The sequence below is a fragment of the Aptenodytes patagonicus genome, chromosome 4, assembly GCF_965638725.1.
Source record: "Aptenodytes patagonicus chromosome 4, bAptPat1.pri.cur, whole genome shotgun sequence".
Taxonomy (NCBI): Eukaryota; Metazoa; Chordata; class Aves; order Sphenisciformes; family Spheniscidae; genus Aptenodytes; species Aptenodytes patagonicus.
In genome coordinates, this window is record NC_134952.1 from 61540102 (window position 1) to 61567978 (window position 27877).

At 43.3% G+C, this 27877-nt stretch overlaps 1 protein-coding gene across 5 annotated transcripts in view; it reads right to left on the bottom strand.

Moving 5' to 3' along the window:
- Positions 1 to 474: 474 nt before the first annotated feature.
- The window catches only part of SLC20A2 (solute carrier family 20 member 2), a 58742-nt gene continuing 31339 nt past the window's right edge, over positions 475 to 27877 (bottom strand). For 3 of the 5 annotated variants that reach the window (XM_076336911.1, XM_076336910.1, XM_076336912.1), the window contains 8 exons: positions 27268 to 27353; positions 25127 to 25223; positions 22977 to 23093; positions 22070 to 22273; positions 20042 to 20630; positions 8727 to 8912; positions 7918 to 8002; positions 475 to 2179 (listed from right to left, as the gene is read on the bottom strand). In XM_076336911.1, coding sequence (XP_076193026.1) covers positions 2015 to 2179; positions 7918 to 8002; positions 8727 to 8912; positions 20042 to 20630; positions 22070 to 22273; positions 22977 to 23093; positions 25127 to 25223; positions 27268 to 27353 — 1529 coding nt within the window. In that variant the 3' untranslated portion in view covers positions 475 to 2014. Of the gene's footprint in view, positions 2180 to 7323; positions 7409 to 7917; positions 8003 to 8726; positions 8913 to 20041; positions 20631 to 22069; positions 22274 to 22976; positions 23094 to 25126; positions 25224 to 27267; positions 27354 to 27877 lie in introns of all 5 variants that reach the window. The other 2 variants (XM_076336913.1, XM_076336914.1) reach the window with 2 other exon arrangements.

Sequence of the window (27877 nt, forward strand, 5' to 3'; positions counted from 1 at the left end):
ATCTCATTAGTATCATTAAAGCAGGCTCAACAAAAGGAAGAACACAAAACCAGAGGTCCTTAAACCTTTAAAAAAAACCCCAACTTTTCTCATCAGTTGCCTTCCCTAGAGAAGCAGCAGCACATAAACTGCACAAGACCCTCATTCAAACAGTCTTCTGCTCTCCAAAAATGTGTATCTGTCCAAGCCTTTTTCAGCATCATCTTGCAGTCCAGGGACACCCAGGTGCCCAAGTTTGGGCTAGGAGCTCTCGCAAAGCAACCCAAGTCTTTCTACTGCAAACAAACTAAGGGCCCTGTGCCTTCGTGTTGCCCTCCCCCACACTTTCCCCAGCTGCGGTTTCATCCCCACAGACCCTGGCGGACAAAGAACAAAAGGCGGCGGATGCCAAGGAGTAGGTTTTAGCTGCCCATGAAGCCTTCCCATTACAGCTGGCACAGCTGAGTAACGCTCAAAAAACCCAAGAGGCAGTGATAGGGGCTGTTTATCTTTTTATTATAAATTTAGTATGAATGACCAATGGAAAAGTCACAATGGAGTACCAAGAACGTTTTATCAAAATTTTAGCAGCATTTAAACAGTAATAGATTCCCAACCTCCTCCGGGCACCCCTTGCCCTTTGCCTCCCACCCACGAAACAGTAACCTTCACCCAAATGTGCTTTCCAAAGCTATGCAAGGGATGTAGCTAGCCATTTCCCCCCGAGCTGTCGTGAAAAAATCTCATCCCAAATGCTGGTTACCACGCAACCTCCATCCGTGCAGGGCGAGGTTCCCATTCCCATCCCCTCCTTGTGATCGGCAGCACGGTGGGAGGCTGGCAGGCTGTGGCATGGGATGCGACTCGCCGGGGGGGACCCAGCATCTGCTCGCATCCTCGCCGTGCTCCTCACACCAGCCCCTGCGTGGGTCAGCACTCCTGTGGGCGCCCATACCTTCAACCACAAAACCAGGGCTAAGCCTGTTTCCTACCTGCTGCTGCCCTTTGCTTCTGTACGTGGGGGTGCCGTGCACCCCACAGTCCTGCTCCTGTACCTGAGAGTGTGTGGTTGTGGCTGGATGGACAGACAACGGGGAGACTGATGGTCCGTTCTCCCACTGGAATTGATAGCAGGGCAACCGGGAGCTGAGGCTTGAAGGGGAAAGGTAGAAGGCGAGCAGTGAGATACTTCAAATTCAACCCACAAAATGAAGTCGGTCTACTATCAGCTAATGTGGAGAACTGTGGTCTGCCTACTAAGTAACAAGAACTAACTTTTTTGTGTGCTCTTTTTTTTTTTTAAAGTTACATTAAGACATGAACAGTACTATCCCAGCCTCGCTGGCGAGAGCTTGGTGAAAGCAACGTTGAATTAGAGGTGGGGAAACACAACACATGCCCACACGTGTAGACAACAACATAATATTGGCAAGCTATTCCCCTGCTTCTTTGGTACTTCCTAAACTTTCTTATCCAAAATATATAAGGGAAATGCACCATCTCAAAGTTACTGTTTGTAAGTATTTACACAGCCATAACCATCACGCTATGATACACAAAGATCAATATGATATGAACAAAGTTGTTTTATGAAAAGCACTTCTGCACATTTTATTTTGTTCCAGTATCTTAATAGCTTTAAAAAAATTCATGTTATGCAGTCCTGTACCTCGCTTCTTATATCAAATGGACAAGAAACATTTCCTAATCCATACTCTTCTTCAAAAGATTAAAAAATTGCCACCAAAATGATACACTATGTACAAATTTTACTAAATATTAAATTCTAGGCAATTATTTTCACCCCACTGATAATATAACTTAGGTATTGTTACCTACTATATGCATATATACTTCTTTAATATATAAGAAATGGCACCACATCACCATGTCACCAATATGACACATTGTTATGTACAGTAGATAAGAAGTTAGATATGGAAGATGGATCTTCTCCAACTGGTTCTTTCACGGGAACGCTTCTCCCCTCGGTAGTAGCTTGGCCATTTCCCCTTTTCCCAGCGCAGGAGGCTCTTCAGACGTAAGGCAGGATCCCGTACATCAGCAGCGCCATCACCCCGGCACTGAACAAGCCAGCCACCGGCACAGTCACAAACCACGCCAGGAAGATGTTGCGGAAAAGGCGCCAGTCAACCGCTTTCTTGGAGCGGATCCAGCCAACGGCCACCACGGAGCCAACCTTGGGGAGTGCAGGGAAGAGAGCGGGAGACAAGGTGTGAGGGATAGGTCCGAGTGCCCATAACATGCCCACGGCCACACCAATGCCAGTCAGCTGATACCAAGCGATGCTCTGAGATAAGGGAGCCCCTGACGATGACAATGGCTCTGTTCTGGTGGGGTGGCAGGAGGGCGACAATTCCAGGGTGCTTTAACCTTTATTTTTCAGTGGTCTGTTTCTCATAGGTCTTGGGGTGAGCCAAAGGAGAATAAATATGTTTGTGGGTTTTGCTCTGCCCTGCTAGCTGCCGGATCAGCCATGAGTGCAATTGAGGCAGCCTTCCACCCGTCCAGCACCTGACTCAGTCTGTAGGGGAGAGGGCAAGCATCCACTGAGTCTGGCCAGACTGCGGTCTAAATCATGAAAACACTGGGATAGTTGTTTTCAAGGCTTTGCTGGAGAGTGTGGCATGGGGCAGGTTGGGATAGCTAGTATGGTTCCCGTCGCACCTGCCTGTCCTCTTGCTGGTTTGGGATGTCCTGCCTGTTCACCCAGCAGCTGCTGAACCTCTGCAGCTTATAGCTCGGCATACGGAGCTGACTCCAAACAGCACCTATATATTTCAATACTGTGGGCTATAAACAGGACAGCAATGGCAATGTAAGCAGCTGAGCCCACCCTGTAACAGCGATGGTAACTTGGCAGGGGGCAGACAGTGCAAGGTTAGACCCAGTACAGCTGCCCTACATCAAACTCAGCAGTCCGAGCCCTCCGAGGAAAAGCAGCCCTTTTGGACCAGCCAGCCAAGCCAAGCAGCCAGAGCTAAAATCCTCCCTGTGGAGAAAGACATCAGCCTGACGCTATGGGGCATGCAAACTGCACGGACAGCAAGAGGTCTGGCTTCAGGTGGGGAATGGATAAACCACCAAAATACCCTTCGAAGGCACTGCTACCAGGGCAGCTGGGTAGGTCAGTGTTTTTGAAGACAAAACACACCACGGTATGGGCAAAGCTACAACCTTTTCTTCCTTGAAATGTATTTTCAGTTAATAAGCTCAGGTATAAACCCAGCATATTATCTTTTAAGAAAGAACAGGACTGACAAAAACATTTCTGGTGAAAAATGAGGCAAAAACTTCAGAAACACTGTGTTTTCTTTCTGCCCTGGAAGTGGCCCTCCGTGCCCTTAACAAAAACATGTAAATCAGTGCAAGTCTATTCAAAGCACACGGTAAAGCAGCAAAAAATGTGGAAGGAATATCCTGTTTTGAAGGAAAGGAAACTCCAAGACACAGCTGGGCTTGTGCTCCCTGAAATGCCATCCCTGCCTCCTCTTCCCTGCTTGTTTTCTTAATTGGAGTATCAGTCCCTGACTATAGATTAGAAGATGGGCTGCTCCCCATGTGTGGAACCAGGAAAATGCTAAATGCTGGGAGGACAGGGAAGCAAGGAGAGGTAGGATGGGAATATTGAATCCGCATCTTTTGTTAACACCTATTTAACTTCTAACTACTGCTTAACATTTCTTTTTGGAGGAAAGAGTTATTTGTGGAAGACCCTGTAACTCTAGGGAAATAAGACTCTCAAAAGCGCCTGTGACAGAACAAGGGAAAACTAAACTTGATATTCTAGGACTCAAAAGGCCTCGGTCTAAAGCTTGATCCAATAAGGAAATCTGTTAGATAATATTTAATCTGAATACCCCTTGAGTGGACAATACGCTATTCTGTATTTATGAGGTGCCTAGTTAAGAGGAACCCCACACTTCTGACTATATCAAAGCGTTAACCTGAGGAAACAGCATTTGGTTTTTCAGCAGCTCAGCTGTTAGGCTCTGCTTTACATTTTGCACGTCCTTAGCATCCATCTGTCATGCTTGCAACAAGAAGCATTGCTTATTGAGCGAGCCTGCAGTCTACGTACGATAATCTCTGAGTCCTTCCTGAAATTTAAAAGGTATCAGCAATGATGGCATTGGTAATCTGTTTTAAACATTATTAAAGTTTAGTTTATTAATAGTGATTTTGATGGACTAGAGGTTAGGAGAGTAGCTAAAACTTGGGTGTAGGGACACTACACCGTCTGCAGAATTTCAGATGATAACTACTTTGAGATTGGTTTGAAACCAGTGCAGTTTGCCTTCAGTATGCTCTGCTTAAAGCATTACAGGAATGCTTTTGGCTCTCTTGTTCCTGTGCAATGGCATATCATAATAACACACAGAACATAATAATTCCATCATCATAGCAACACAGAGAATATTTTTCAAAACCCCAAAATCATAATAGCAAAATGGAGCTGACAGTATGACCTCAGCAAAGTCACTTTTGCACAGAAAAAGCATTTAACTCCTGCACTCTTAATTTTATCCGTATGTGAACATATTCAATGTTACAACTGAGAAATGCCTGTTTATTTCTACATCCTATACCTTAGAATAAATAACAGGCACTATGTGTAACATTCAATATTATCATTTGCCTACCTGGGCAGCAGAAAGGCAAGGTACGCATTCACACCACACCAGCTTTTCAGTGCTAAATCCCAAGGGAGGTTGAATGGGTGCAGGCAGAGCAGCCGAACACAGTGACTACTGTGTTCAGACTCACAAATTCCTTCAGAGGCTCAAAAGGTTAGGTCTTTACCTCAGGCCCTCTTGACTTGGAGGCTTTCAGAGGGACTTTCCCCTCCCCTTTGACTCGTCACAAGGACAAGGGTGCAGTTCAGGCTCTCAGCAGGCACCGAGCATGGAAAAGCTGCTGGGCTGTAGATTTAGGACAGGCATATCGGGCGGTGGCTAAACCTCATGTAGACCAAAGCCTCTGATTTAGGACTGAATGCAACTCCTGATCTGAGAGGGCTTGACGAATCTTTATCAGAAGCTAATGCTTTTCTTCCTGCTACCAATCTCCAGTTTGCCACCACATCTGCTCCAAGACGTGAAAACTGCTGCTCAGAGCTTTCCTTCATACTTGGTCTCCATTTTTCATTATAGCCTATTATTTTACCTCAGAAAGGTCTCCCTCCACCTAAGGCGTTACATGCTGCTCCTTCTTTGCCATCAGTTTATCTAGTTGCTGCACGTTCAGTTGACTGACACTCCTTCGGTAGGGCTCCCACTTTAGCAAACACTATTTTGCTGTGGAGCAAATGCTGGGGAAAAGAGTAATTCCCACTCCCTCATGCTAGAGGCTTAGGACCAGGTTCACCTTGAACCCATTTTCTTTTTGATTTCTAGGGCGAAACAATTTTTCTGCTGATTTTTTAGAAGGCATTTCTGTCTCAGTGGCTGACAGCACTTTCAGAGAGGCATTTTCCCATGGAGTAAATGATATATAATAGTTCTTTTATTCCTCCACCAAGCCCTTGAAGAAAACAAGGAATACATCTGTTGCAAGTGTTTGCTTTATCTTGTGTTGATCACTTAGGATCCTCCAACTCAGGATCTCATTTTGCTGAAAAACAGAGTCAGTTATAATAATATGACATCCTGGAACAGTCTAATCCTATTGCGAAGTGGATCTTCCCATTAAGAATGATCCACCTAATGAGATACAGCAAACTACAGGGAGCAGACACAGACTAACCACATTAACTGCTTTTATGGAAATATTTTTTAAAAAGAATTATTTTGCTCTGCAGTTAGAAAAGACCAAGCTTTTAACTGCATTGAGTCAATGAATACCTCCTAATGCCGCCCTCTCATTAGCTTATGGCTTCCGAGACATTTTCTTTTTAAATTCAGTCTATTTGTCTGCACCAAAGTGTATTTTGTCTTTTACAATGGTTGGCTAAAAGCGCTTCAGGCATGCAACTTCAGGATAATCAAAGCTGTATTATTCTCCCTGGCAAATTCTTCATCACGCATTTGATGTACCAGTCAGCTTAAAGGGAGGTGGTTTCAGGCTAGCATTTTTAGAAGTGGATCATGTGTTATTATTTTTCCCCTCCCTTCTTGATTCAGAGGAACCAGAGTTCAGCCAACGCCAGGAAATCTGAACAGCGTTTTAGAGCAGCTCAGTCTTGGCTGCTTCTCAAAGAACTCTACAGCAGAAGAAAGAAATGATTTTGCAATAGAGGAAGGCTTTCTGAAGAAATGGTTTTCACTAGAAAAAGGCTGATTGAACCAACCTGGGGCGTTTTGCAGGATGTGTGGATTTCATTGACTCTTTCACTGGAAACCAGGTCAATGTCACAGGCAGGGATGCCTGGCTTCTTGCTAGCCTGCCTGCCATGTCGTGGAGAAGTTAGCCCTGAAAACCTGCCTGCCCCAGCCCCAGCCCCAGCCAGAGCTGGAAGGGCTCCAAGGTCCCCAGGGTGCAGTAGCGAATCCTACAGGATCTGGCTCTTGTAGGGCTTGGTGGTATGTCCCGAAGCAGAGGGGCTTTGCCGCTCTGGGGTCTCTGATTTCAGAGGGGCTTCCCCATGCCCTGCCAGACGGTGAGGGATACAGATAGCTCTGCATGTCCAAGAGCTTGGGAGTCCATGGGGAAGCAAAGGAAAGAAAGACAGGATGTTTGACTCAGGAATTTCCTGGGGAACACAATTCCAAATTCCCACTATGTTCTTCCAGCAGTGTAAATGTCCACATGCTCCCTGTTGCCTACAAGCAATATAAATGTCTTCTCACACAGCGTATCATATGACACAATTAAATTCTGCTCATTACCCAGCCTATATCTATACTTCAAACTGGTCTTTTTCAAAAAAAAAAAAAAAAAAGCCAACAACCTTGTTCAAAGAACTAATTACAAGGGCCAGATTCTGTATTATAATGCACAAAAGTGAGGACAAGTTGGTTTAAAAGAAGAGAGACATTAAAATATTAGCTTAATGATGTAGCAGTGTTTTTCATACAGGTGGCTCTAAAATACACGTAACTGGGATCACACAAACTACAAGTCTACATTATTTTAATATGTCTAAATTAGTTCAATACGATCATGTAAGGGTGAAAGATGTTCCAGACTTTTGTGCAATTACTTATAATGCTGACTTTGCTTAGCCGTACCGGCTTTAAAAGCGGTCCTAATTATTTTGCAATCGCTGTCTGCACGGCGCATTGCATAGTGAAGGCAATCTGCAACAATCGGTATCTCTCGTATTTTGTTATGGTTTATCCTAGTGATGTGATTTACTGATGTGATCACTGCAAACTCCAATACCTTGCAATGGGTGGAGCTTATTGGAATACCCACATTTGAGGCTACAAGTACCGTTAGCGCACACATTACTTCAATGCAAAATCCACTGTGAAGAAATAAAAAAAAAAAAAAAAAAAAGACAGATGGAAAACCTGTAGTAAAAGAGTTATATGCAGGAAATCCCATGCCATGCACTTATCAAGAAAGTGAAGTATAAATGATGAATGGTGCGCAGCCCCTGAACAAGGGAGAAACGCTACCCGACCAGGTTCAAATGGCACCGTCGGAGGAAACCAGGTTCTTCCTTGTAATCGTTTGCTTTAAAATTGAGGTCACGTTTTTGTAAGTGCTGTTTTTCTTTAACCACAGCTATGGAGTTCACGCTGTGCCCGATTGCAGCGACTTTACTGTGACAACTCCAATGCATTTTTTGGAAGCCTGATTATTTTCCAGTGTTGCTGGCACGACTGAGATGCGCTGATGCACCTCTGCCTAACCATCCCCCGTGAGCAGCTGTTTTCCCCTCACCGTGCCATCATCCGCTGGCTCGAGCGGCACAATTTTAAGATGAATAGTCCAGACTGCCTTGACTGCAGTCGCTGGGCAAAGGCATACCTTGCAGTGTGTAGTACTGACAGGAAGTCCAACATTGGAAGCTACCACAACTGTGAACGCCGAAGCCAACTCAATAGTGAATCCACTGCGGGAAGCATAAGAAAACACTTCACAATCACTCTCTGCATCAGCTCGGACTGATACCATGCAGCGTGCCGAAGTCTTACCCATTTCTTCTTTCGACTGTTTTATGTCCGACTGATTTTTGTCATAGGAATAAGTTAAGAGAACAAGGAAGGGCTGAATAATGGGAACGGCACAGGCTAGTCATCTGCAGTAACCTGGCTGCACGGCTCATTGCATCAGGGACTTTTACTACTCTACACTGCGGTGAATCATGCCTAATTAGTAATTCAGTTAAGCACCAGCAGAGGTCGAGTATGCCTTAAGGATGAAAATTACTGTAATAAATACATATGGTTTTAATAGTCTGAAGCGCACTGGGAAAGCCACTGTAATCTTGCCATTTTCTAAATGCACCTTCTGCCACGTTAATTAGGTCATCAGCAGAAGACTCTGTTCGCATAGACCTCTACACCTCAAATGCATTCAGTATTAGTTTACAGGGTTATCTTCTTTTCCTTTCTCTCTTTCTTTCTCTTTCTTTCTCTCATTCTTTCTTTTTCTCCTTTTCGTCGTTTTTTTCTTTAATTTTTTAGAAAGACAGAGAAGTCGAAGCCAGGTTATCATTAAAATCAAAGCACAGCAAATCCAGCAAACTGCATTACAAACAAAATACTGGAGCAGCAATTTCTCAGATTGGTTCACGCACAAAGTTCACACAACCGTAATGACAGCAGTGCACCTACCTTGATGGTGTGATTGGAGTGAGGTCTTTACCCATGGTCTGGATAACTCTTCTACCCCAGACCCAGAGACCCACACAGATCCCAACACCTCCATAAAACAGCAGCCAGATGGGAGTCGACGCTTCTTGCATTACACCACCTTGCTCGTAGATAAGCCAGAGCGCGACGAGGGGACCAATTGCATTGCTGGAGAAACAGAAAAACATCGCCCGAGTTACAAAAATGCAGATAATTGCCTTGAAAGAAGTCTCTTATTTTCTGCGTGATTTTTCTTCATTGTTTATGCAAACACTGCTCTGACTTGACCCTACAGGCAACACCCTTTCTTGCTTGGAAAGGCTGCAGCAGGAGACTCTTATCATGTTGCTTTTTCAGTTGTCACTTCATCACTGATAACTATAGCAAATGCTGAAAGGAATTTCTCTTTTACAAATTGTTTCCTGAAATATCAGAGTCTGTAATACCTCATTATGTCTGTTCTGGGACAAAACCAGTATTTTCAGTACTGCGCTGAAACAATCTCAAAATTTACCAATTCGAGAGCTTTGCATCTTTAAAATTCAAGCATTAAACTATCTCTTTTCCTCAAAGAGGGAAATTAATGAACAAAATTACCATCGCAGACAAGAAGATACAAATATAATCTAGTCTGACAACCTCTAACGTTTGGAGATATGATCAGAATGCAGCCAGGAAGGTGACTTAGTCCTCTTCAAACGCGTTGTAGAGCTAGTTGGACTGGATCAGAGAGGACTCCTTGGTGACACAGAGCTTGCGTAAGCCCTTTTTGCTACCCTGCTGTTGCTATCTAGAAAAACACTGAAAGTCAGCAACACTGAAGTCCCCACTCCTAATGCAGGTCACCCGATATTGGTGGCTGGAGTCTCCAGTGCCTGGAGTGAGATTTCTGACTTTGTTTATTCTAAAAAAGCATCAAGTTTCTAGACATGAGAGTTAGAAGAAAAACTTGAAGCTGGTATCCAGTTATTTTAGAGGCTTACATACTAAAAAGCAGATAACAACTTTGACATCCCTTTTTTTTTTGCAGCTCTTTTGCTAAACTGAGTAGCTGCTTGCCCTGCTGAGCAGCATTCATTCACAACCGAAAAAGCATAAGAAGTGAGGCAGCGCTACACTTGTGTCTAAATAATCAGGAGAAGAGCAGAGCAAACCTGTCCAATGTCATTCAAAAAGTCTGAAAACCAACAGGAAGCTCCCCTCTTTGTAAACTGATAAGGAGAGCAGGTCGCGGTGAGCACTGCAGGCAGGACCGACAGCTATGCTCGCCCTGCAGCCAGGACCAGCTAAATTTAGTTCCTGGTCTCGCTCCAAAGCACACAGATGGAGTAAGGGCCAGTTTTAACGTCAAATGTTGTGCAAACCAAGCCACTGTAACCGACAGTTAATAATTTACTTGAATCCCATCTTTATCAGATATGAGGTGCTAGGGGCTGAGTGCTAATCGCCAAGAGACGAGGGTCCTCAAGCACTGCAAAGCTCGGCGCATCTAAGCAACACGAGACCCTCCTTCTTTCTTCCGGTCCTTGAGAAATCGAGCTCTGAACCCTGAGAAGCGGTCCTGGAGCAAAGTAACTAGGAAGGAATTTTCCCTTGTAAACACACACAACAACATTCAAGCTGTGAGGCAAATGAAAATACTTGAAAACGCTCTTTGATATAAAAAGGAATGAATAATTCTTACAGATTTTGAGAAGGATGCTGGAAATAAATTAGTGAGCTAACACGGATAATAAAATCCGGTGGGTTTGAAGACACTGGGCAGTATGATGAAGAATTAAATACTCTTTAAATAAAGAGTGATTTCCACTAGCAAAAGTACTTTAAAATTCTGGTCTGATACTGTGCCTGATCATGCATTTGATTTGTTGAGTTTCTGCATGAGTGAAAGGACGGTATCTGAAAAGTCCTTAGTTGCCTAAATGCAAGAATTATTTTATCTTCTAGAAGAAGAGATTCTTGATCGAAGCGTTTCTAATATTTTTAAGTCGATCTGCAACTTCTTTGCCAGTGTTTTCAGGTGTGGATTAAATTACTTGCACATTTAAATGCCTTATTGTGCATAGAAACAGAAAGGTAATTCACTGTACCTTCAACTGATGGATGCAGAAGGATGGATAAAGGCAACTAAAACATTGATCAGATGAATAAAAGGGAAGACTGATCATCCCTTCTTATAGTCCTATATGACATGGGGACAACCTCCCTGTTGAAGACAACAGGTACATTTGGAGCGAGCCCAGGCACTGATTCCTGACTGTTCTGAAGAGATTATGGATGGATATTTGTCAGTCCTAATGTAAATGGGAAGACAGAAAAGGCTTCAAAAACTACAGCAGCAAACTATGCTCTTTTGTACCAAAATCCAGTTTTAATTATTTGCAAATGCTACACCTCTGTGAATCAACTAAGCTTAATCCTCAAAGAAAAGGTTATTTTCTTATCTGTGGCAACGGAAGGCAAGGCAAAACTCTGCTGACTTGTGCTCAGCCTCGGAGGATCCGAGTGGCTGATGCTGCCCAACAGATCAGAAGAGATGACACCGATGCCCACAGAGGCAGCACTTCTGATACCTTCCCTGTAGGAAAAGAAAGCAGAGGAGCACTGGATCTATATATGCTTGGAAAGGCAAAAAGGTAATTAACTGCATTTTCATTTGTGGGTATCTGCACTACTGGTTATCTATACCAGAGAACACATTTCTCCTCTCCCTGTAAATCATGTTCAATGTGACTTAAATGTTCAGCTCCTAGGGACAACGGCATCTCCCAGCCTGAAGACCTGCAAGTGGCTACCAACAGCCAGCAAACAGCAGTGGTGCACAGCTGGTGGCTCCGATCTACCACCGTCACGGCTCTTCAGAGGGCTCCTTCGGCTTCTGGATTTGTTCACCAATGGAGAACAGCTCTAGAAGAAGCCATTAGGCCTGTCCCACCACAAAACTGCCAAAAACTCACAATGAATGCATCTGACTCGAACTGCAAAGTTTAGGATCTTGGTACTGCATATATCAGCTTCAAATCATTACCATGATCATGTGCAATCAACCATCCTTGGGACTAGGAAGAGTTCATCGATAGAAGACAATCAGTCCCAACAGGAGAGTAAGAGAGAAATAACACATAAAAAAAAAAAAGGCATTGTTAGATAAGAGACTTTGCTTTGAGACCTTTTGCGGTTAACAGATGTCTCCTACAGCTGAGTGACTAAGTAGATGAACCACGAGGACACTGGCTAGACTGGGATGCGGCTTTCACAATATCTCCCCACTGGTTCTATCTCATTTGACTCAAGACATGACTAGCAGGAAAGCAGACCTCAAATCTTCCATGCATTTGGCTAAGACGCATTTCACAAGTCTATTTTCAAGAAGTGATTTTTCTCTTACTCTCCCACACGGCTCTTTTACTTGCCTTAACTAACTCTCCTTTGTGCTGGAGTTCCAAGTCTTATTCGTGGTAGTTTAGAGGGAGAACGAAAAAGCCTGAGATGGTCACCCAGGGGCTCTGAACCCCTACCACATCTATCCATATGTAAAACTGCCATTAGGTTCCTATGTAACTGAAGTGTTTTCAAGGATGATACCATATTATTTAGCTATTGAGTTTAAAAGCCAAGACAAGCCACTCCTGTCATGGTATTACTTTAGTTTTGTACACCAAATACGCGTTTTTGCCACTGAGCACAAGAGGATGGCCATTACGAGTTAATTTTAGGATGAATTTATAAAACATTATGGCATAAGAAACCTATCTCCTGAGTCTACCTGTCATGAAGTGTATTCTCCATGTCCAGTATTTTTCACCATCTCTGCCAGGCTCTACCAGCCCCAATTACTCGCAGGGCACAGGATTTTGCAGCAGGGGTGGTGCACAGGGGCTCTTTGCCTTCCCCGGCGGCATGATACAGGATTAAAAGCCATCTACAGTAATGCTCATACTTGCAGACGCGTATCACGGTGGTTCAGCGAAGTGTTGCTGAGTGTTTCTGAAGTGCTGTCTGACCCTCATGATGATTTCACTAGCTCTCTCAACTAACGTGAGTTGGCACAACTTCTCTTTTTCTGCTCACTTGTGCCAGTTGAGAATCTGTCCTGCACCATTTATAAAGCTGTTGTGAAAGATAGCATTTGACAGTGAATCTGAACTATAAATAGAGTTGGCTTCTGCGCTCCCCCGTGAGACAGATAATATTACTGACAAAAAACACCCCCAGATTCAGCTATCATGAGACAGGCTTAGAAATTACGGTTTCCCGTGTGCACACACACATGAGCAGAGATTTTTAGGTACCTTTGGATCACAAGTCCAGGCCCTTCTCTGGAAGAACAAGGACTACAACTTTTTTTTTTTTTTTAAAGTAAAAATTAAGAGTTTTTTTCAGTAATGGAAGGATGCCATCAGCTCTGTTGCCAAATCCCATCAAACTTGTCATAATATTTTATGAACTAGCAACATTGCTATTACCCTGCTACTTCTTATTTGAGGGGAGTAGTAAGTTGCTCAAAAAGAAAATCTAATTGTATTTGAATGCTACACTCTGAATAAGGTTTGTGTTATAATCCATGATCTACAGACTACTTGATCACCATGCTTTGATTCTCTGCTACCTGAAAAAGCAGATTGTGTTTTAGCAACTTTTGAGTGGCTAAAAGTTGAGTTGAGTGAAATAAGCTTGAATCATACATTATGACTGATTAAAACTGAACGATGAGCAAAATAACTGTCTGAGAAATCTATATTAGGCTTCCAATATTACAAATATAATTACAAAATCCCCAGTCATTTGACTATTTCCCAAACCAGGATTTCATAAACGAACTTTCCACTGGGAAAATAAGTGGGATGATATTTCTGAATATGCTGCAGTTACGCCTGGAGACATCACCCAGTTGAGTAAGGGTGCAAGGAAGATACGCCTGTATGTACCAACAGGAAAAAAAGATGTCCTAATCTCCAGAGATCTCAGATTATTGACAGAGTTTTATCCTAGTTCCCATAATCAGACAGTTTTGAAATAGCGTGTATACCATAGTGCAATAGAAGTGTGTCACAGCTGTGCCCTGTGAAGTGCAAGCTTTGGGTGCGTTAATGAGTCAGGAAAGCTACGTATTTCTTCCTGCAGCTCATCGCTGCATACTGTAAATGCTGGCCCTGAAACCCCAACTCCCTGGACCCTGGAGGGTTGGGTCCATCCTCCCCCTTGCCCACCAGCATCAGCCCTCCCCCAGCAAGCCCGGTCGCAGGCCCTGCTCACAGCAGGATGGGGAGGGATTCCCACGCCCACCAGAGCCCCCTGTTTCTTGCTGCTTTTCTCTGGCTTGCCTGTGTGGCACAACAAAGATGCCACGTACCTGCACAATTAAGGACACAAGTGAAGATTCATATCTACTTGGGACACAGGCTGCACTTTCAGGACAGACTGCTGTTAAAAAGGGAAGAAATCAGATTTCAGGCTGCTCTCAGTAATCGTAATGGACAGATTAGCTTCCTAAATATTCTAAGTGGTCTTGACTGCAGCTCTCAGGGAGGAAATAAGAAATATTCATTTTGTAATCCAGCCTTATTATAGCTCCTTTAGACTCCTTATTTAGCCAGGAGACTGAATCCCACTAAGCTCTCTGTGTGCAGTGAGAGACACTGGCAATGTTCTGGCCCTTCCTTCCTTTAATCCCATTGCATTTACTTTAGGAAGAGGGGAAAAAGTGAGTCCCACTGCTGTTTGTGTGCTCTGACCTAAAACTCCAGTGAATTCTGTAGCGAGGTAAAAGGAGAAGTTTCTTCTCCCTGTATTTTGGGCAAGCAGGTATTTCCTAGTTTCACTTACATTGCTTTGCTTAACAATGAATTTCCTACCTGGTAGCAGTTCAGTGTCCCTGAAATCACTGAAAGAATGTGTAGAAATATATAAAAAATAATAAACATTTTTACTATAGCTCTGAAATAAGTTTTAAATTCTGTCTTCAATAATGTAGCCTATATCATTTGGATAATAAGAGAGCCATTCTTTGTCAAGCTTGTGCCATACATCTATATGGCATTACCTGCATATTTTAACATGAATGATCCCTTTTTCCTATTATATCTAAGTACGAATATGCAAGGGTAGTCCTGAAGTCCTCCATGTGAAATTTAATTAGAGCAGCCACATTCAAACAATTTATGCAGCAGGAACTCAGCAAAACTGAGATCCCCCGCACAACCGTGAAACATCTGCAAGCAGGTTTCTCCTCCCTACAGCAAGTACCAGCTAAACCTCGGTACCACCTGCACCTTGGCACGCACAGACACAGGCGGGTGGCATGATCCGTGGTCACTCTGTTCAGCTGGAGCATCACAGCTCCTGCTGCCGTCACGATAACAAACCACCTTCCTCCATGGCTGGAATCCACGAGCCCAGGGTAGTTGCTTGCTCACACAAGCCAGGGCACGTGGCTCCTTCTGTCATCCCCGGGGTTTCTCCTGTGACAGCAGGAATGATGGCCTGAGGTGGAGAGGGGGGGTAGGAAGGGACAGAAGAGGCTACCCATTTACAGGAGAAGGAATCTGTATGAGAAAAGACTAAACACACACACAGACAGGTGTGTAGGAGCACAAGGCTCAGGCTTTTTTCACAGCATAAACAGCAGATTTTAATCAGCAAACCTCACGTCAACCTACAGCATCTTTCTGTGGGTCATCCGGCTTCGATTGCAAGAATTCAAGGAATAACGAGCTCCAGAGGTTGCTTGAGTCCTCCCATTTGCTTGGATGGGTTGCGGGGCCGATGCACCATTTGCTCATAGCTTTCTCATTCCCAACCCAGTAGCAAAGCAGCCACAGCCACCGTTGTGCTGAGCACAGGAGATAGCTATGGGGCTAGCAGTCCTCTCTAGCCATTTCCAAAACAGCCTGCCCAACTGCCCTCGTTTTTGGGAACTAAAACATTCAGACATGCTTCCAGACTTTGAAACGCAAGATAAACCTTACAGCTTCAGCGACTCTCCTGCTACCTGCATTTATACAGGTAGGCTGCTGTGGCTGCAGCGCTGAGCTCCGGATCATCACGATTCCTGCTGAACCAACCCATATTTACAGAAAATAAGCTCAGTCCAGCTCAACCATAGGTGCATATAATCTCCACCTGTCAACAAAGCCCAGCCTCCTGGCCACTCTGGAAAGCTGGCTCTGCACAAGCATTTAGGAAGCTGGCAGTTCTCCTTGTGTCACGCTCCTGGCCCAGGTCTTTTTTTCCATCCTGCCCTTTTTATTCTCCTGTTGCCCTTGCAATGACCTGACGTGCTCCCTTTGTGCTCGGGTGCTGAGCCAGTGGGACCTGCTTACTTGGCGCCGCTAATTAAGTTCAACAACAACACTTTTTTCAGCAGTTCTGTCCCAACACATTTAGTCGGGATTTTAAATTCTTTAGATTTAATTTAGCCCATGTGCACGATGGTGTCACAAGGCTCTCGGCCCAACTCAGTTAGTCCCAGCCCTGGAAGGGCTCCAGCATCCTTGACACAGCACATATAAGCTCTGCGGCGGGGGGCAGGAGGGGATGGTCTGAACAAAACAGTCACCCAAATAAGGAGTTACCATGACTCCCTGTTTCTTTTAACACACAGCTGCCCCGGCCAGGATCCCTGCTGATGTCAGCCTAAACACAAGCCCTGACTGCTACAAACATCAACTCCTACAGCAAAGATGGCTGGTATTGTTACGATGCTAAAAAGCATCACCTTGGAAGCAACTGGGGTCTAGCTATCCTTATTATGAGTTAGTTCTGCAGTCAAAGGCAAAATACTGATTTAACTCTTCCAGGTCCAGGGGAAAAGCCTGGACAATGAAACAAGGGAGATCTCCATATGATTTTTTGCCTACTATCTTGGGCAAATACTATCGTTTGCTATCCAAACTACATGGGGCACTTCTGCTCCATAAAGTGTTTCTGAGCTGCGTCCATGGTTCAGTCCGTATCACATGCCTCATGCTTAAATATGCTCTAAAACAGGTCAATCATTTAACTACCTGCAGTTTTTAATTTTTATATTAGCTTTTAATTTTTCTCTCTTCACTCCTCTTACCTGCTCCTGTCCCTTCAAGGAATACCAGCAAACAGCCTGATGGAAAACAAATAGAAAACATGGGACAAGAATGAGTTCCAGGATGGGGAAGGAAAATGTAGGAGACAAGTCCAAAGGAAAAGATGTGGACAATGGAGGTGCTGCCCTAAATATATGAGTGAGGAGCTTAAAACCAAATGCAGAGGAAAGCGGGATTTTAGAAACAGGATTCAAGGCTGACAAAAAAAATAGAGAAGGAGCTTGACAGTAGCACCTAAAATGAGCAGAAGGAAAGTGAATGAAGGAGGGAGATGAAAAGACAGCAGCCTTCGGTGGAAGATTGATTGCCAAGGCTTACTTTCTTACAGAAATGTGGACAGAAAGCTGTGCTACTAGCTAGGTTCTACTGCATTATTTTTAAAACAACGCACTGCCTTTCAAGCTCTGCAGATCTTTATGCGACATGCAGAGGAGCCAAGAGCCCAGTAAGAAGTCTTCTGCTCTGCTAGACAAAGACTGGCAAAATGTCTCTGCTACACAATCCACAGGATAGATATCTGCATTACCAGAGTGTTTTATCTACTCAACCTTTTTGGCATACAAAGGGGTCTTTAATTTTTACTGCTTAGCTGGAACTCAGTACAATTGCAAGGATGGTTCCTATCCAATCCTACACCCATGACCATCTTCTTGCATTTCTACCAGCTTTGACAAAACAAAGCTAAGCTGTTCTTTAGTTTTGCAATTACATGAATTCAGCTTAAGAAGAGAATAAACAGCATGTAATAAAAATGCATGCTTGCTGGCAAATTTGGTAGGATCACTGACAGAAGTAGAGATCTGCAAAACACTAAAAAATACGAACTTTCAGGAAAGGATATTGCCAAGGCAACAAGCCAGTCCAAACGCAGAATTCTGGGGGAATTAGGCTGTAAGATGCAACAAAGCATACTGCACAAAGTCTAAACCTTGTCTTTCATCCTGTCCAGCTCCTATCAACACCAAATTTTATTTCTGCACTGACTGCATGCTTACAGATCACTTCTAACAAACTCTACTACCCTTGCCGTCTACAGAAAAGGCAAGTGATGCTTGCATAAACATGTGAGTCCTTGAGGAGTATGTATAGACATCACCTACAGGGAACAAAGGAGCAAGGGCACTTACTGTAGTAGGCTGTGAACTTTCTGCAATGGTATTTCCCAGGGTACATTACAAGAAATATCAGCGGTGTTTGCCCTTTTTCCTATGTTCCCCTTGGCACTTGCTGCTGGCCACTTACAGAGCATGGGTACCGGCCTCCATGGGTCTTTGCTCTTGCCCAGTGTGCTCAGAGCAGAGGTCCTGATCAACGGAGACCATCCGAGAGGAAAGAAAGTTGCACTGCTGCCCTCTGATCCAGAGGATAAGGGGACCCTGGACCCCTTCCCAGAGCCAGATCCCTGCGGATACGAAGGAAGTAATAACAAGAGCAAGAACAAGAAAGCTCTTCAGAAAGCCCTATTCTGAATTCCCAGGACGCTGCATGGACGGGGAGGGAAGAGACATGTTTGTAAGTGTTTTTGAGATGAGCTGCAAGTTAAATCAGGTGGCTGACAAGAGTGAGGAGCAATAACCGTTCTCCTTGCTGAGTGGGACAGCGTTTGCCCAGATGCCTAAGGAGGACTATGAAAGTTATGAATGCTGCAAAGCCCTGCTGCAAATGCTGAAACCGACACCAGCAGGGCACGCCTAACACAGCGAGGGTTCAGCGGGAAGGGGACTCAGTACAGCCCCAGCTACAACCCAAATAAGGAACGCTGCTTCAACAAGCAGTTTCTGAGTGGATTTCTCAGGGGACCATATCACGATACAGGAAAGAGCGCCTACTAAATACCAAGTGGATCGCTCCACGCCTAGGGAAGAGGCAGTCCAGCCAAATCCTCAAGGAAAAATAAGCAATGTTCCCAGGGACAGAGCAAAAACACCCAAACTGCCCTTCAGCCATGTGCCACCGAGATGGCGAGGTACAATAGGGCCCTGCAGATGAAGCAATGTTATAAGCAGATGAGCAATGTGAGTGCAGACGAGGAAGGTATAAAATGCTCCATCCTGAGCCCACATCCTACGTCCTTTGGTCAAAAGCCTTGTACTTTGTGGAATAAAACAGAGCCAAGCCTTCGAAGGGAAAGAGGTTGGCAAATGAGTGAGTGAAGAGACACTATTTTGCAGGGGTCTGACCAAATGACAAAGGGCGAAGAGGTGCAGATAAACATTTCTGAGACCAACTTCGAGATTTTGTCAGCTGCCTGAGTCAATATGAACATGAGAGAAAGACTCCTGGAGGATGATCCTTTTCCTTTATTCCTGGGAAATTATGTTAATGCCATGGGATTTAAGGACAGACGCACTTAAGCCAAATGACTGAAGGATGAACTCACTGGCTTCTTCCAAATTCAAGGAGCAACTCAACGGTGATAGCGGCTCTGAATAAAACTCCTGCTAGGGAGTACTGCGTACCAGAACTATGCCCGGAGATTGGAAGCTTCTTAAATGAGCGCTAGGAGATAAGCCATAGCCCATGTCCCCTCTCCGCATGGGGCATGGGAACGTGCCCAGGGCTCCTCGGGGGTAGCTCCCTTTATTTTGGTAAGAGAACTGTGGCAGCTGGAGAAGTTGTATGTGCAGTTTATGAACTTCAGTAGGACTTTGATGTTAAGGCTTGTTACATTTTCTGTGCTATTTGGTGATACACTGCCTCACATGGTCCTAGACCCCTGGAAAACTCCAAGCAAGAGATTCAGCAAAGTGAAGCCTATAAGGGCTGCAGCAATCAAAATGAAGACATTCTTCACACACCTCTTTTCGCAATGTGACAAGAGATGAAATTCATCTAATGACAAAAATAGTCTAAACCTCTCATTTGCTGATGATCTCCGATCTTGCAGTTAAAATAGGCTGCGAACTCTGTGGGGCTAGGGCTGTCCTGTTTCCTTTTACAGTGGTTGGCCAGCGGGAGTCTCAATGCCTCAAAGCTTGCCAAAATTAAACCTGAATTAAACTAATTACTGCACAATTATTTAGCAGTGAATAAAAAAAGATGTCACCATTGAGAAGAAAATAAACAATAGACTGAGCAGCCCAACTCCTAGAAATGGAGCCCTGATGATCATCTGCCTGCAGAAATGAATACGCTTTCCGGCCGGCCAAGCTGGCAAACCTTGCTCCAAGCACTTAAACCATAAAGTTGCTGGTTTGTGAGATCTCATCCTCTTACCTGACGTCATTACCTCCATGGGCAAAGGATCCAAAGCAGGCTGTTAAGATCTGGAGGAAGTGGAAAAGTAGATGGACTTGAGACGTGTCTTTCTCTTCCTTATCCTCTTCCACGGGATCAACTGGGGGCCGGTTAGGATCTGCGAGTTCAGAGGCCAACTTCATTTCCACCCCACCTTCCTCCGCCTCAATCTCTGCCTCAGCCACTGCGTTGCAATAGCTGGAGTAACTGTCATAGCGCACTCGCTTCTTGGAGTAGGAAACGGTGTCTCCCACTAACTTCTCACTGTCCTCTGGAGTTGACGTATCCGCTGCCTTAAAGGAGGAATGCACTGGCATGCCACAAATAGCAGCTGTGTAACAAGTATAACTGTTGTTGCGTCGTAACAGTTTGTAGTTGTTTTCTTGAGTGGGCCTCTCATCGGTGGCCCTGTCCAGGTGTATTTTGTGGAGCAAGTCTTTGTATAAACCTGAGTCCTTGTGCACAGTGTGATAAACGTGGCCATCACTCCTCATCTGGCCATCGAAGCTGAAGGTACCATTGGAAACAGGTGATTTCACCGAGGTGTGCGTCATCGAAAACGCCCTCCCTAAAAAGACAGAGATGTAGAGTTTTTACTACTACAGAATGTAATACAGAAGCCCCCTCCCTCCCATTTCACGAGACAATAATTTATTAATGGCAGCCATCTGAGAGTACAGGACAAAGAAGATCAATTTGCAATATATGCAGTGAATATGCCAAGATTCAATTTACTGCAAAATAAACTCTCTCATCTTCTGTGCAAAAAGAGCTTTGCCTTTGTTCCAGCATTGGGTCTCCCCCGGTCATGCTGTATGACCTGCAGCAAGTCACTTGGGATCGGCTATTCAAAGGTGATACTTGAAGGTTAAATCCTCAGGTTCTTTGAAAAAGTAATTTCTATAAAATTTCTTTCTCGTAAAATAAGCTCTACTTTTTCTGAGGTTTTGTCTACATTGAATAGGCATAATAAGGATTTCAGGAAAGGTGCTTTACTGTAATTTCATACTGAATATGAGGTCACCTTTCAAAAGTACCTATGTTTAAGAGACATTTACATAACTTTTAAAAATAATTAAAAAAAACAGATAGCAAAAAAAGTTCATGTTCTGCAGAAATATTTCCTCAGCTATTCCAACATTTTGTATATCTTATTTCTATGAACGTGATGACAGTTATTCCCACTGTATACATTTAACGTTAGCATACGCTGTAGGACACATGTCACAGCTAAGGCAATATTTCTGAAGAAACTATCTTTTTCATTTCCTGACTTCCCGGATTTCCACTGTGCAACATTCAGAATTGGTTTTAGCTATTTTTAAACTGGAAGCACACACACAAAGGGCTTCACGTCATGACTCATTTGATTTTGTAAGACTCAGTTGAATATACTAGGCGTTTATTAACCAAATTACAGGGCTGCGTAGATGTTAGCAAAGTGATATCAAAGTCAGCAGACTACTAAGTGGGGGGATGCGATCCCACCACATGGGAGAACAAAAAGAGCTTTATGTACACAAGCCTACTTCTTATAAATATACGTTCAGAAAACAATGCGTGAGATTTTTCTAGTGGACACGCTCCAGACGGTCATACATTTGTCAACTAAAGCCCAAATCTTTTCATCTCCTGTGGTAGTATGCTAATCATCTTTACGCTGAATTTAACCTTCATACATCAGTAATTTGCGTTCTCTGTATTTTTCCACCGCTTAAAAGGATGGAAACACCATTAAGGATACAAAGTAAAGCAAAAAGGAAAGTAATTTTTGTTTTCAGCTGTTTCTAAAATTGAAATACAGCCAAACAAAATGTAGTTGTTTTTAAGTCCTCTCTAGAAAATGTGACTTGTAAATGAGCATCTTTCCCAACAAGTGCTGAAGAGGGATTAGAGCTGGAAATCCCGAACACTAACTTACCATTTACAACAGAGACCTACTTGCAGTTAAGAAACCCTATCAAAACAGGGAGAAGATAAACCCTCTGTGTTGTCTTAGTTTCTTACCATACGGTACACGTGGATGGTTTCCATTTGCAATAGTATCTGATGCCCCAGCAGCTTCTGTTACTGAGCCAGTAAGGGGAATCGTGCTCTCGTCAGATGCTTTGGCACCGGGAAGCTCTTTAAAGACTGGTGTTTCTTCATCTTGAACTTTATCAAGACTTTCATCTGATATCCTTGACAGTGCAGCATCTTTCTTTAAGCGGCCTAAGGAAATAACAATACTGTAATTTTAAACCCAGCCTATCCATCTTGCTGCTTATGTTTCCACTGTTTGCATCAACGGCATAGATCAACGTGGATACAATAACCTGGCGCCGTTTCATACACATTCTGTATTTATTTGTAACACTTATCTTTACTAAATTCATCTGAGAAAATTCTAGAGCATCTTTGTTTCTTCCTACAAAATTCGCCAAAGTAGGTAACTGAAGTAAAACACCGAGCTGCTCATTTATTAATGAAATCTGAAACTTTTCTCTGCTTTTTAAACACTGCATTTGTGGAGAGTAGCAAAGCAAACAAGCAAAACACTGTAAAGCTAAAAGCTGTGATCAGCTCAACTTACTGTAAAGTTAAAGAAGTCACTTAAAGATAATAATTTTGCCAGATTTTTCCTCTTTAATGTTTCCTTAATAAAATATAAACTGGATTATATTCCAGGATTTATTTTCCTGCTTCTGCTAGACTCTAGAAGAGTGAGCACTGCAATGGATAGCCTAACAAGGTTTTGAACTTCTACCACTGCAGGTTTTTAAGAGCAGGTTACACAAATACTTGAGGAATAGTTTAAGCACATCCTGCCTGTGGGTGGGGATTGGACTAGGTGACCTCTCAAGGGCACTTCCAGCTCTGAAAAGAAATTTTCCATGATTTTATATCGCTTGCATTTCATCAAGCAACTACTTACTTTCTATTTTTCTCTTCATCCAGGGACACACAAAAATCCAGACTAAGATGGCAAATACTAAGGATACGCCGACTGATATTAGAGCAATGGCCCACATTGGCAGTACCAGTCCCAGTACTGTGAAGACAAAGAAATAAAACCCAAGCAAAGCATAAATTAACATGACTTAATTATCTCAGGCAGTGGAAGAGCAGTCTGTTGCAGAAAAGCCTGTGTTCACAATGTATTCAAAACCAACATGAATGAGCCGATCATTTTTAGCATATTTATCAGTTAGTGCAGTATTTAAAGGTCTAGTTGACATGCAAACATTTGCAGATTTAGTCTTCCAATTCTGTTACCCCACTGTGACTTTATTTCTAAAGAAGTCAGGGGTAAAACTGCCACATCAGGGCTGCTAAAACAAGTTTGCAGTGATTTTATACACTAATGCATGTTAAACCATGTTGCCCATTAGGGTAAGTTTTTCCCTGACCTTTGCTCTGGTCAATAAAGCCTGAAGCTTAGCTTAATCTAAGCCATTATCTGCTTATGATAATAGCTTAATGTAGCACTTGAGAGCTGAGGTTGACATGCACAATCATGTCAATAACTCGTGTTCCTGTAAGTGTCCCCCCAAGAGAGCTCCTTGCGCTTGTTCAATTAAATGATCAGACCCTTAGTGAAGAAAGAGCTCGGACTCTGATCTTTCAAACCCATATATGCACGCCTATCTTGAAACCTATGTGATTAATTCATCCTTGTGAGTAGACGTTGCCAGGACAGAGGCCTTGGAGAGTAAATATGTATTTCCTGAGCATCAAAAACGGAGTCCTACCTTTTTGTTCATGCAGTTTAGAGACTGCTAAGCTGAAACAGAAGGGACATTAAGATTCTTATTTCATTTATTTTGCTTAATGAGTCACTGCAGAGTGCCTGACCTACTTCTGCAGTACAACTAATGAGGAAATGTTGGTTATACAGCTGATTTACTGTGAAACATCTTGGAGACGTAGCCAATTAGACTTAAGAAAAAGGAATAGTTGCGTTACGTTACCCTCAAATTGGGAACTTCTCGAGCTTTTTATTAATTTCAGTAATGGTATGCTATGAAGCAGAGTCTACCGACTGCATTTATCTAGTACTTCTAGTGTGTCAGGTTTTAGAGAAAACAAATTTCTATTCAAAAAAGGTCACTTTCTAAGCCTGCTTTCTTAATTCAGGGGCATGTTCAGGAGTCTCTCTTCAATTGCCTGTTCGTTCATGGCTCTGGGGCAATAATCTAATCTAAAGATAGCATTTAATGACCATAGTCTTCAATAAAGTAGTTGAGAGCATTGGACATCTTTTTTCTGAACTCTTTTGCTGCAAGTGTGTGTTTAAATGTACACTGCTTAAGTAAAGTTAAATATAAACACACAAAAGCAAATATATAAACATAAAATGTGTGAATATAAATACACAAACATAAATATAAAAATATAAATATAAGTTCAAATATAAACACAAATATAAATAAACACAAACATATAAATGCACATAAAATACACAAACATACAAAAATGTAAAGAAAGTCCTGAAAATGACATGTATCATTTCCTTCTCTTGAGTTGCAATGAAAACACAGCACCCAAGAAAGACGATGGATTCAATGCAGAAACAGGCTCGGGGTTTCTTATCATTGAAGGGAAATAAAGAAGTAAATTCAATTAATAGGCTCCGTGCCAGATCTGCCAGAACAGTGACTCTGCTGATTTCAGTGGAGCTATAGCATTAGACTGAGTGCAAACAGCCTACCTGCTCTTACCACCCTCTCTGAACCTTCCCTCCTTGATGCACATACCTGGAATACCTTTGAGAGCTCAACACGTGCTCAGATTTATGAAGCCGAAGCTGGCAGCTCAATATTTCCCCTTCCTCTAAAGAGGGATTTTTTTTTTTGTAGCTGCGCTCTTCCCCACTAACCAGAGCGATCAGGAGGGAGTCACAAAAACACATGCACAAACAGAGGCATGTGGGGAGGTGTATGATTTACTCTTGCCCTCGTTAACTCCTAACGTAGGAGATAACCGTGCGGTGTCGACAGCTACCTGACAGCATGCTGGCAGACCATCATTATACACTGCGGGAAGCTTCCCTCCCATGCCTCCCGCTGCGGATGGCTCACTCACCTGGTGCCCCCGTGTACATGATGGAAAACACGTTAATAGCTATGGTAGCAGCATAAAACACTGGAAGTGCGCGGAGACCGTTGGGCACAGGGTCTTCCTGCGTAGAAATCGGGGGAAAAAAGGAAACATTAGCTGGACTTTCCACCAGATTAATGTCAGCATGAACCGCCATGAGGAAAACACGTGCTCCCGAGTCAGTGCCAGGCAGGTGGAGCTTTTGGGCGGGTGGTGAGGAAAGGACAGTGACCTGTCTGGTTACACCCGAATCCACAACGCTGGTCCTGGCAAGCACCAGCATTTTGGGGAAGCTTGACACTGTTAATGGGAACAGGTTGTACTTTCAGGTCGGCTGCAGACCTGCTGGGTGACCTGGGGGCACGTTTCTTCCTGCGAGTGTTTTCTTATCTATCCTGTCTCCAAGATGAGGAGTCCCTTTCACTTGGCACGACTGAAGGGTGCCGAGCAGGACAAGGCTTTGATATTTTGGGGACGGGACTACAAGCATCAGTGCAACGCGTCCATTGCAAAACCTTATTCCTAACCTCTCAGTTGTGACTGAAACAGCCTGGCACTTCCCACCAGGTAACAGAAGTCTCTGAAATATTAAGTGTCTGGCCGTATTAAACAGGTAACATACATAAAGCAAGTGTGCAATGTTTAGCAAGCCGCTCTGCCTGCTGCGGTCTCGTGCCCTCAGCACTCACGAGGAAAGGCTCAACTGACAGTGCAGCGGAAACGCACCGTGCGAGCCGTGGAAAAAGCCTTTGTGAGGAGACTGCTTTTGCCTTTTGAGGGGCTCCGTATATTTGCAAAGAGCCTGGCGAAGCTAAGGGCTGGCTCATGTGGTTTTGTTTCTTGCTGCCATGAGCTATAAAAGGGAGCCGAGAAAAGGCTGCAGCTGCCTTGCGCTATGCCCCAGTCCCCAAGCGTGATGCAGCACGGGCTGTATCCGCAGGGCCAGCTGCTATTCACAGACACCCCCAACAAAGGCACGAACCCCTACATCAAGCCACGGACTCACAAGCTAAAAAGCTGCTCTTTTTTTATGCACATACACAACGCAAGTGGCTACCTGCTTATGCCAGAAGCTCTACAGATCTTACTACTTTGTGAATGGCACAGATGGCAGTCAGAAGACAATTTCCTTAGCTTGAACTTTTTCTGACTCTTGAATGCTTAAATATGTGGCTTTTATACCACAGCTCATGTGATTTTCATGACTAATTTCTTAAGTTGTTAGGTTTTGAATGCAATAGAGGAACTTTTCCTCGTCCTTTATGCAACTTGAGTAATTTTAAATTCAAAGCTGAGTTCGATCAAATTTATCATCTGCTTTTATCGCTGACATTTATTTACATCAGAAATAAAGAATGATGAAGCTGAGGTTACAGGTGGTGTTATTTATAGCAAAAGAATTAATCCCTCATCTATTTAAGTTCCCTGTATAACTGCTAATACAGTGTCCCTTATTTTAGGTCATTGTCATGCGCTGCACTCCCCCATTTTAGCAAGTTGAATGGTGTGAGAGAAATGGAAAGAGCAGATAAAAGTATTCTGGTTTCCAGTTCATGCTGGGTGGCAGGCAAATCGTCTTCCGCACTGGAAATATATGGACTGACGTTACCTCAAAGCTGCCACTTTTGACTGAGGTCACTAAAACACATCGATTGAAGTTTCTTGAGAATCTAGGAAATACGCAGATGCCCATCTTCTAATGTCTGATGTGCTAGAAAACCAAAGCTTAAAATTTCACAACTATGAAATACCAATTAGAGTATCTCCAAGGAAGGACTGTTCTGTTTAAATAACAGTCAAAACAGCTATCGTGAGGGTAAGTCACTGCCAACAAGTTTGTACTAATACAGAAGCAATCTCAATGTACCATCCTTTAATCAAACAGAATATACAATATTAATTATCACGTAGCACCTTCTAAGCCTCAAATACTTGTCAAATTACTCACTCTGAGCTTTCCGAACTGCTAAGAGTAAGTATAGTTCCAGTGGCTATAAAAAAATGCCTTTTGTACAGGAGACCAGACAAGCCACAAACTTTAAACTCTGGAAATGGCAGCACTCAAATGGGAGGCTAGAACACAGCCTTCATACTGAGCACTCATAATAATAGTGAGATTTCTTTACCTTATTTAAAATGAAGAATCTAATCAGCACAAAGAGGACTCCAGACATCAAGCCAGATAACAGTGGGGAAATAAACCAAGAGGCAACTGTGTTGAAGAAAAGAAAGAATGAAACATGAAATAAAGAGTATTCTTGCATAACAGTTAAATAAGTAGTTAATGAGCAATAAATTTAAAACAGTTCTTGTACAACTACTATGAATGTTCCGTATGTTTACTTACAACTGGTGCAACTCAATGTCCACTGACAATCATGAAAGTCAAAGTAATGCTAGGCACTATTAGAAACATCAGCCAAAGCATTTCCTGATAATTTTGCAAGTTTAGCAATCAACATCATCAGGAAAGTTTCCTGTAGTTTAATGCAGAGTGGACCAAGAAAGCCCTGCAATTTCCTAATCACCGTGACCACGAATGTTGCAAGCAAGTGGAAAGCAACTGCATCTAGCAGGATGCCATGCTGCTCGCAGGGTAGAAGTCTTGATTTCCAAAATGCCATAGAAGCATCAACTGTAATGAATAATGCACATACATTTTCTGCAGGCCAGATTTGCAAGTGTCCAGGACTGATTTAACTGAAGTAGGTGGCAAAACTCCCACTGATTTCAATA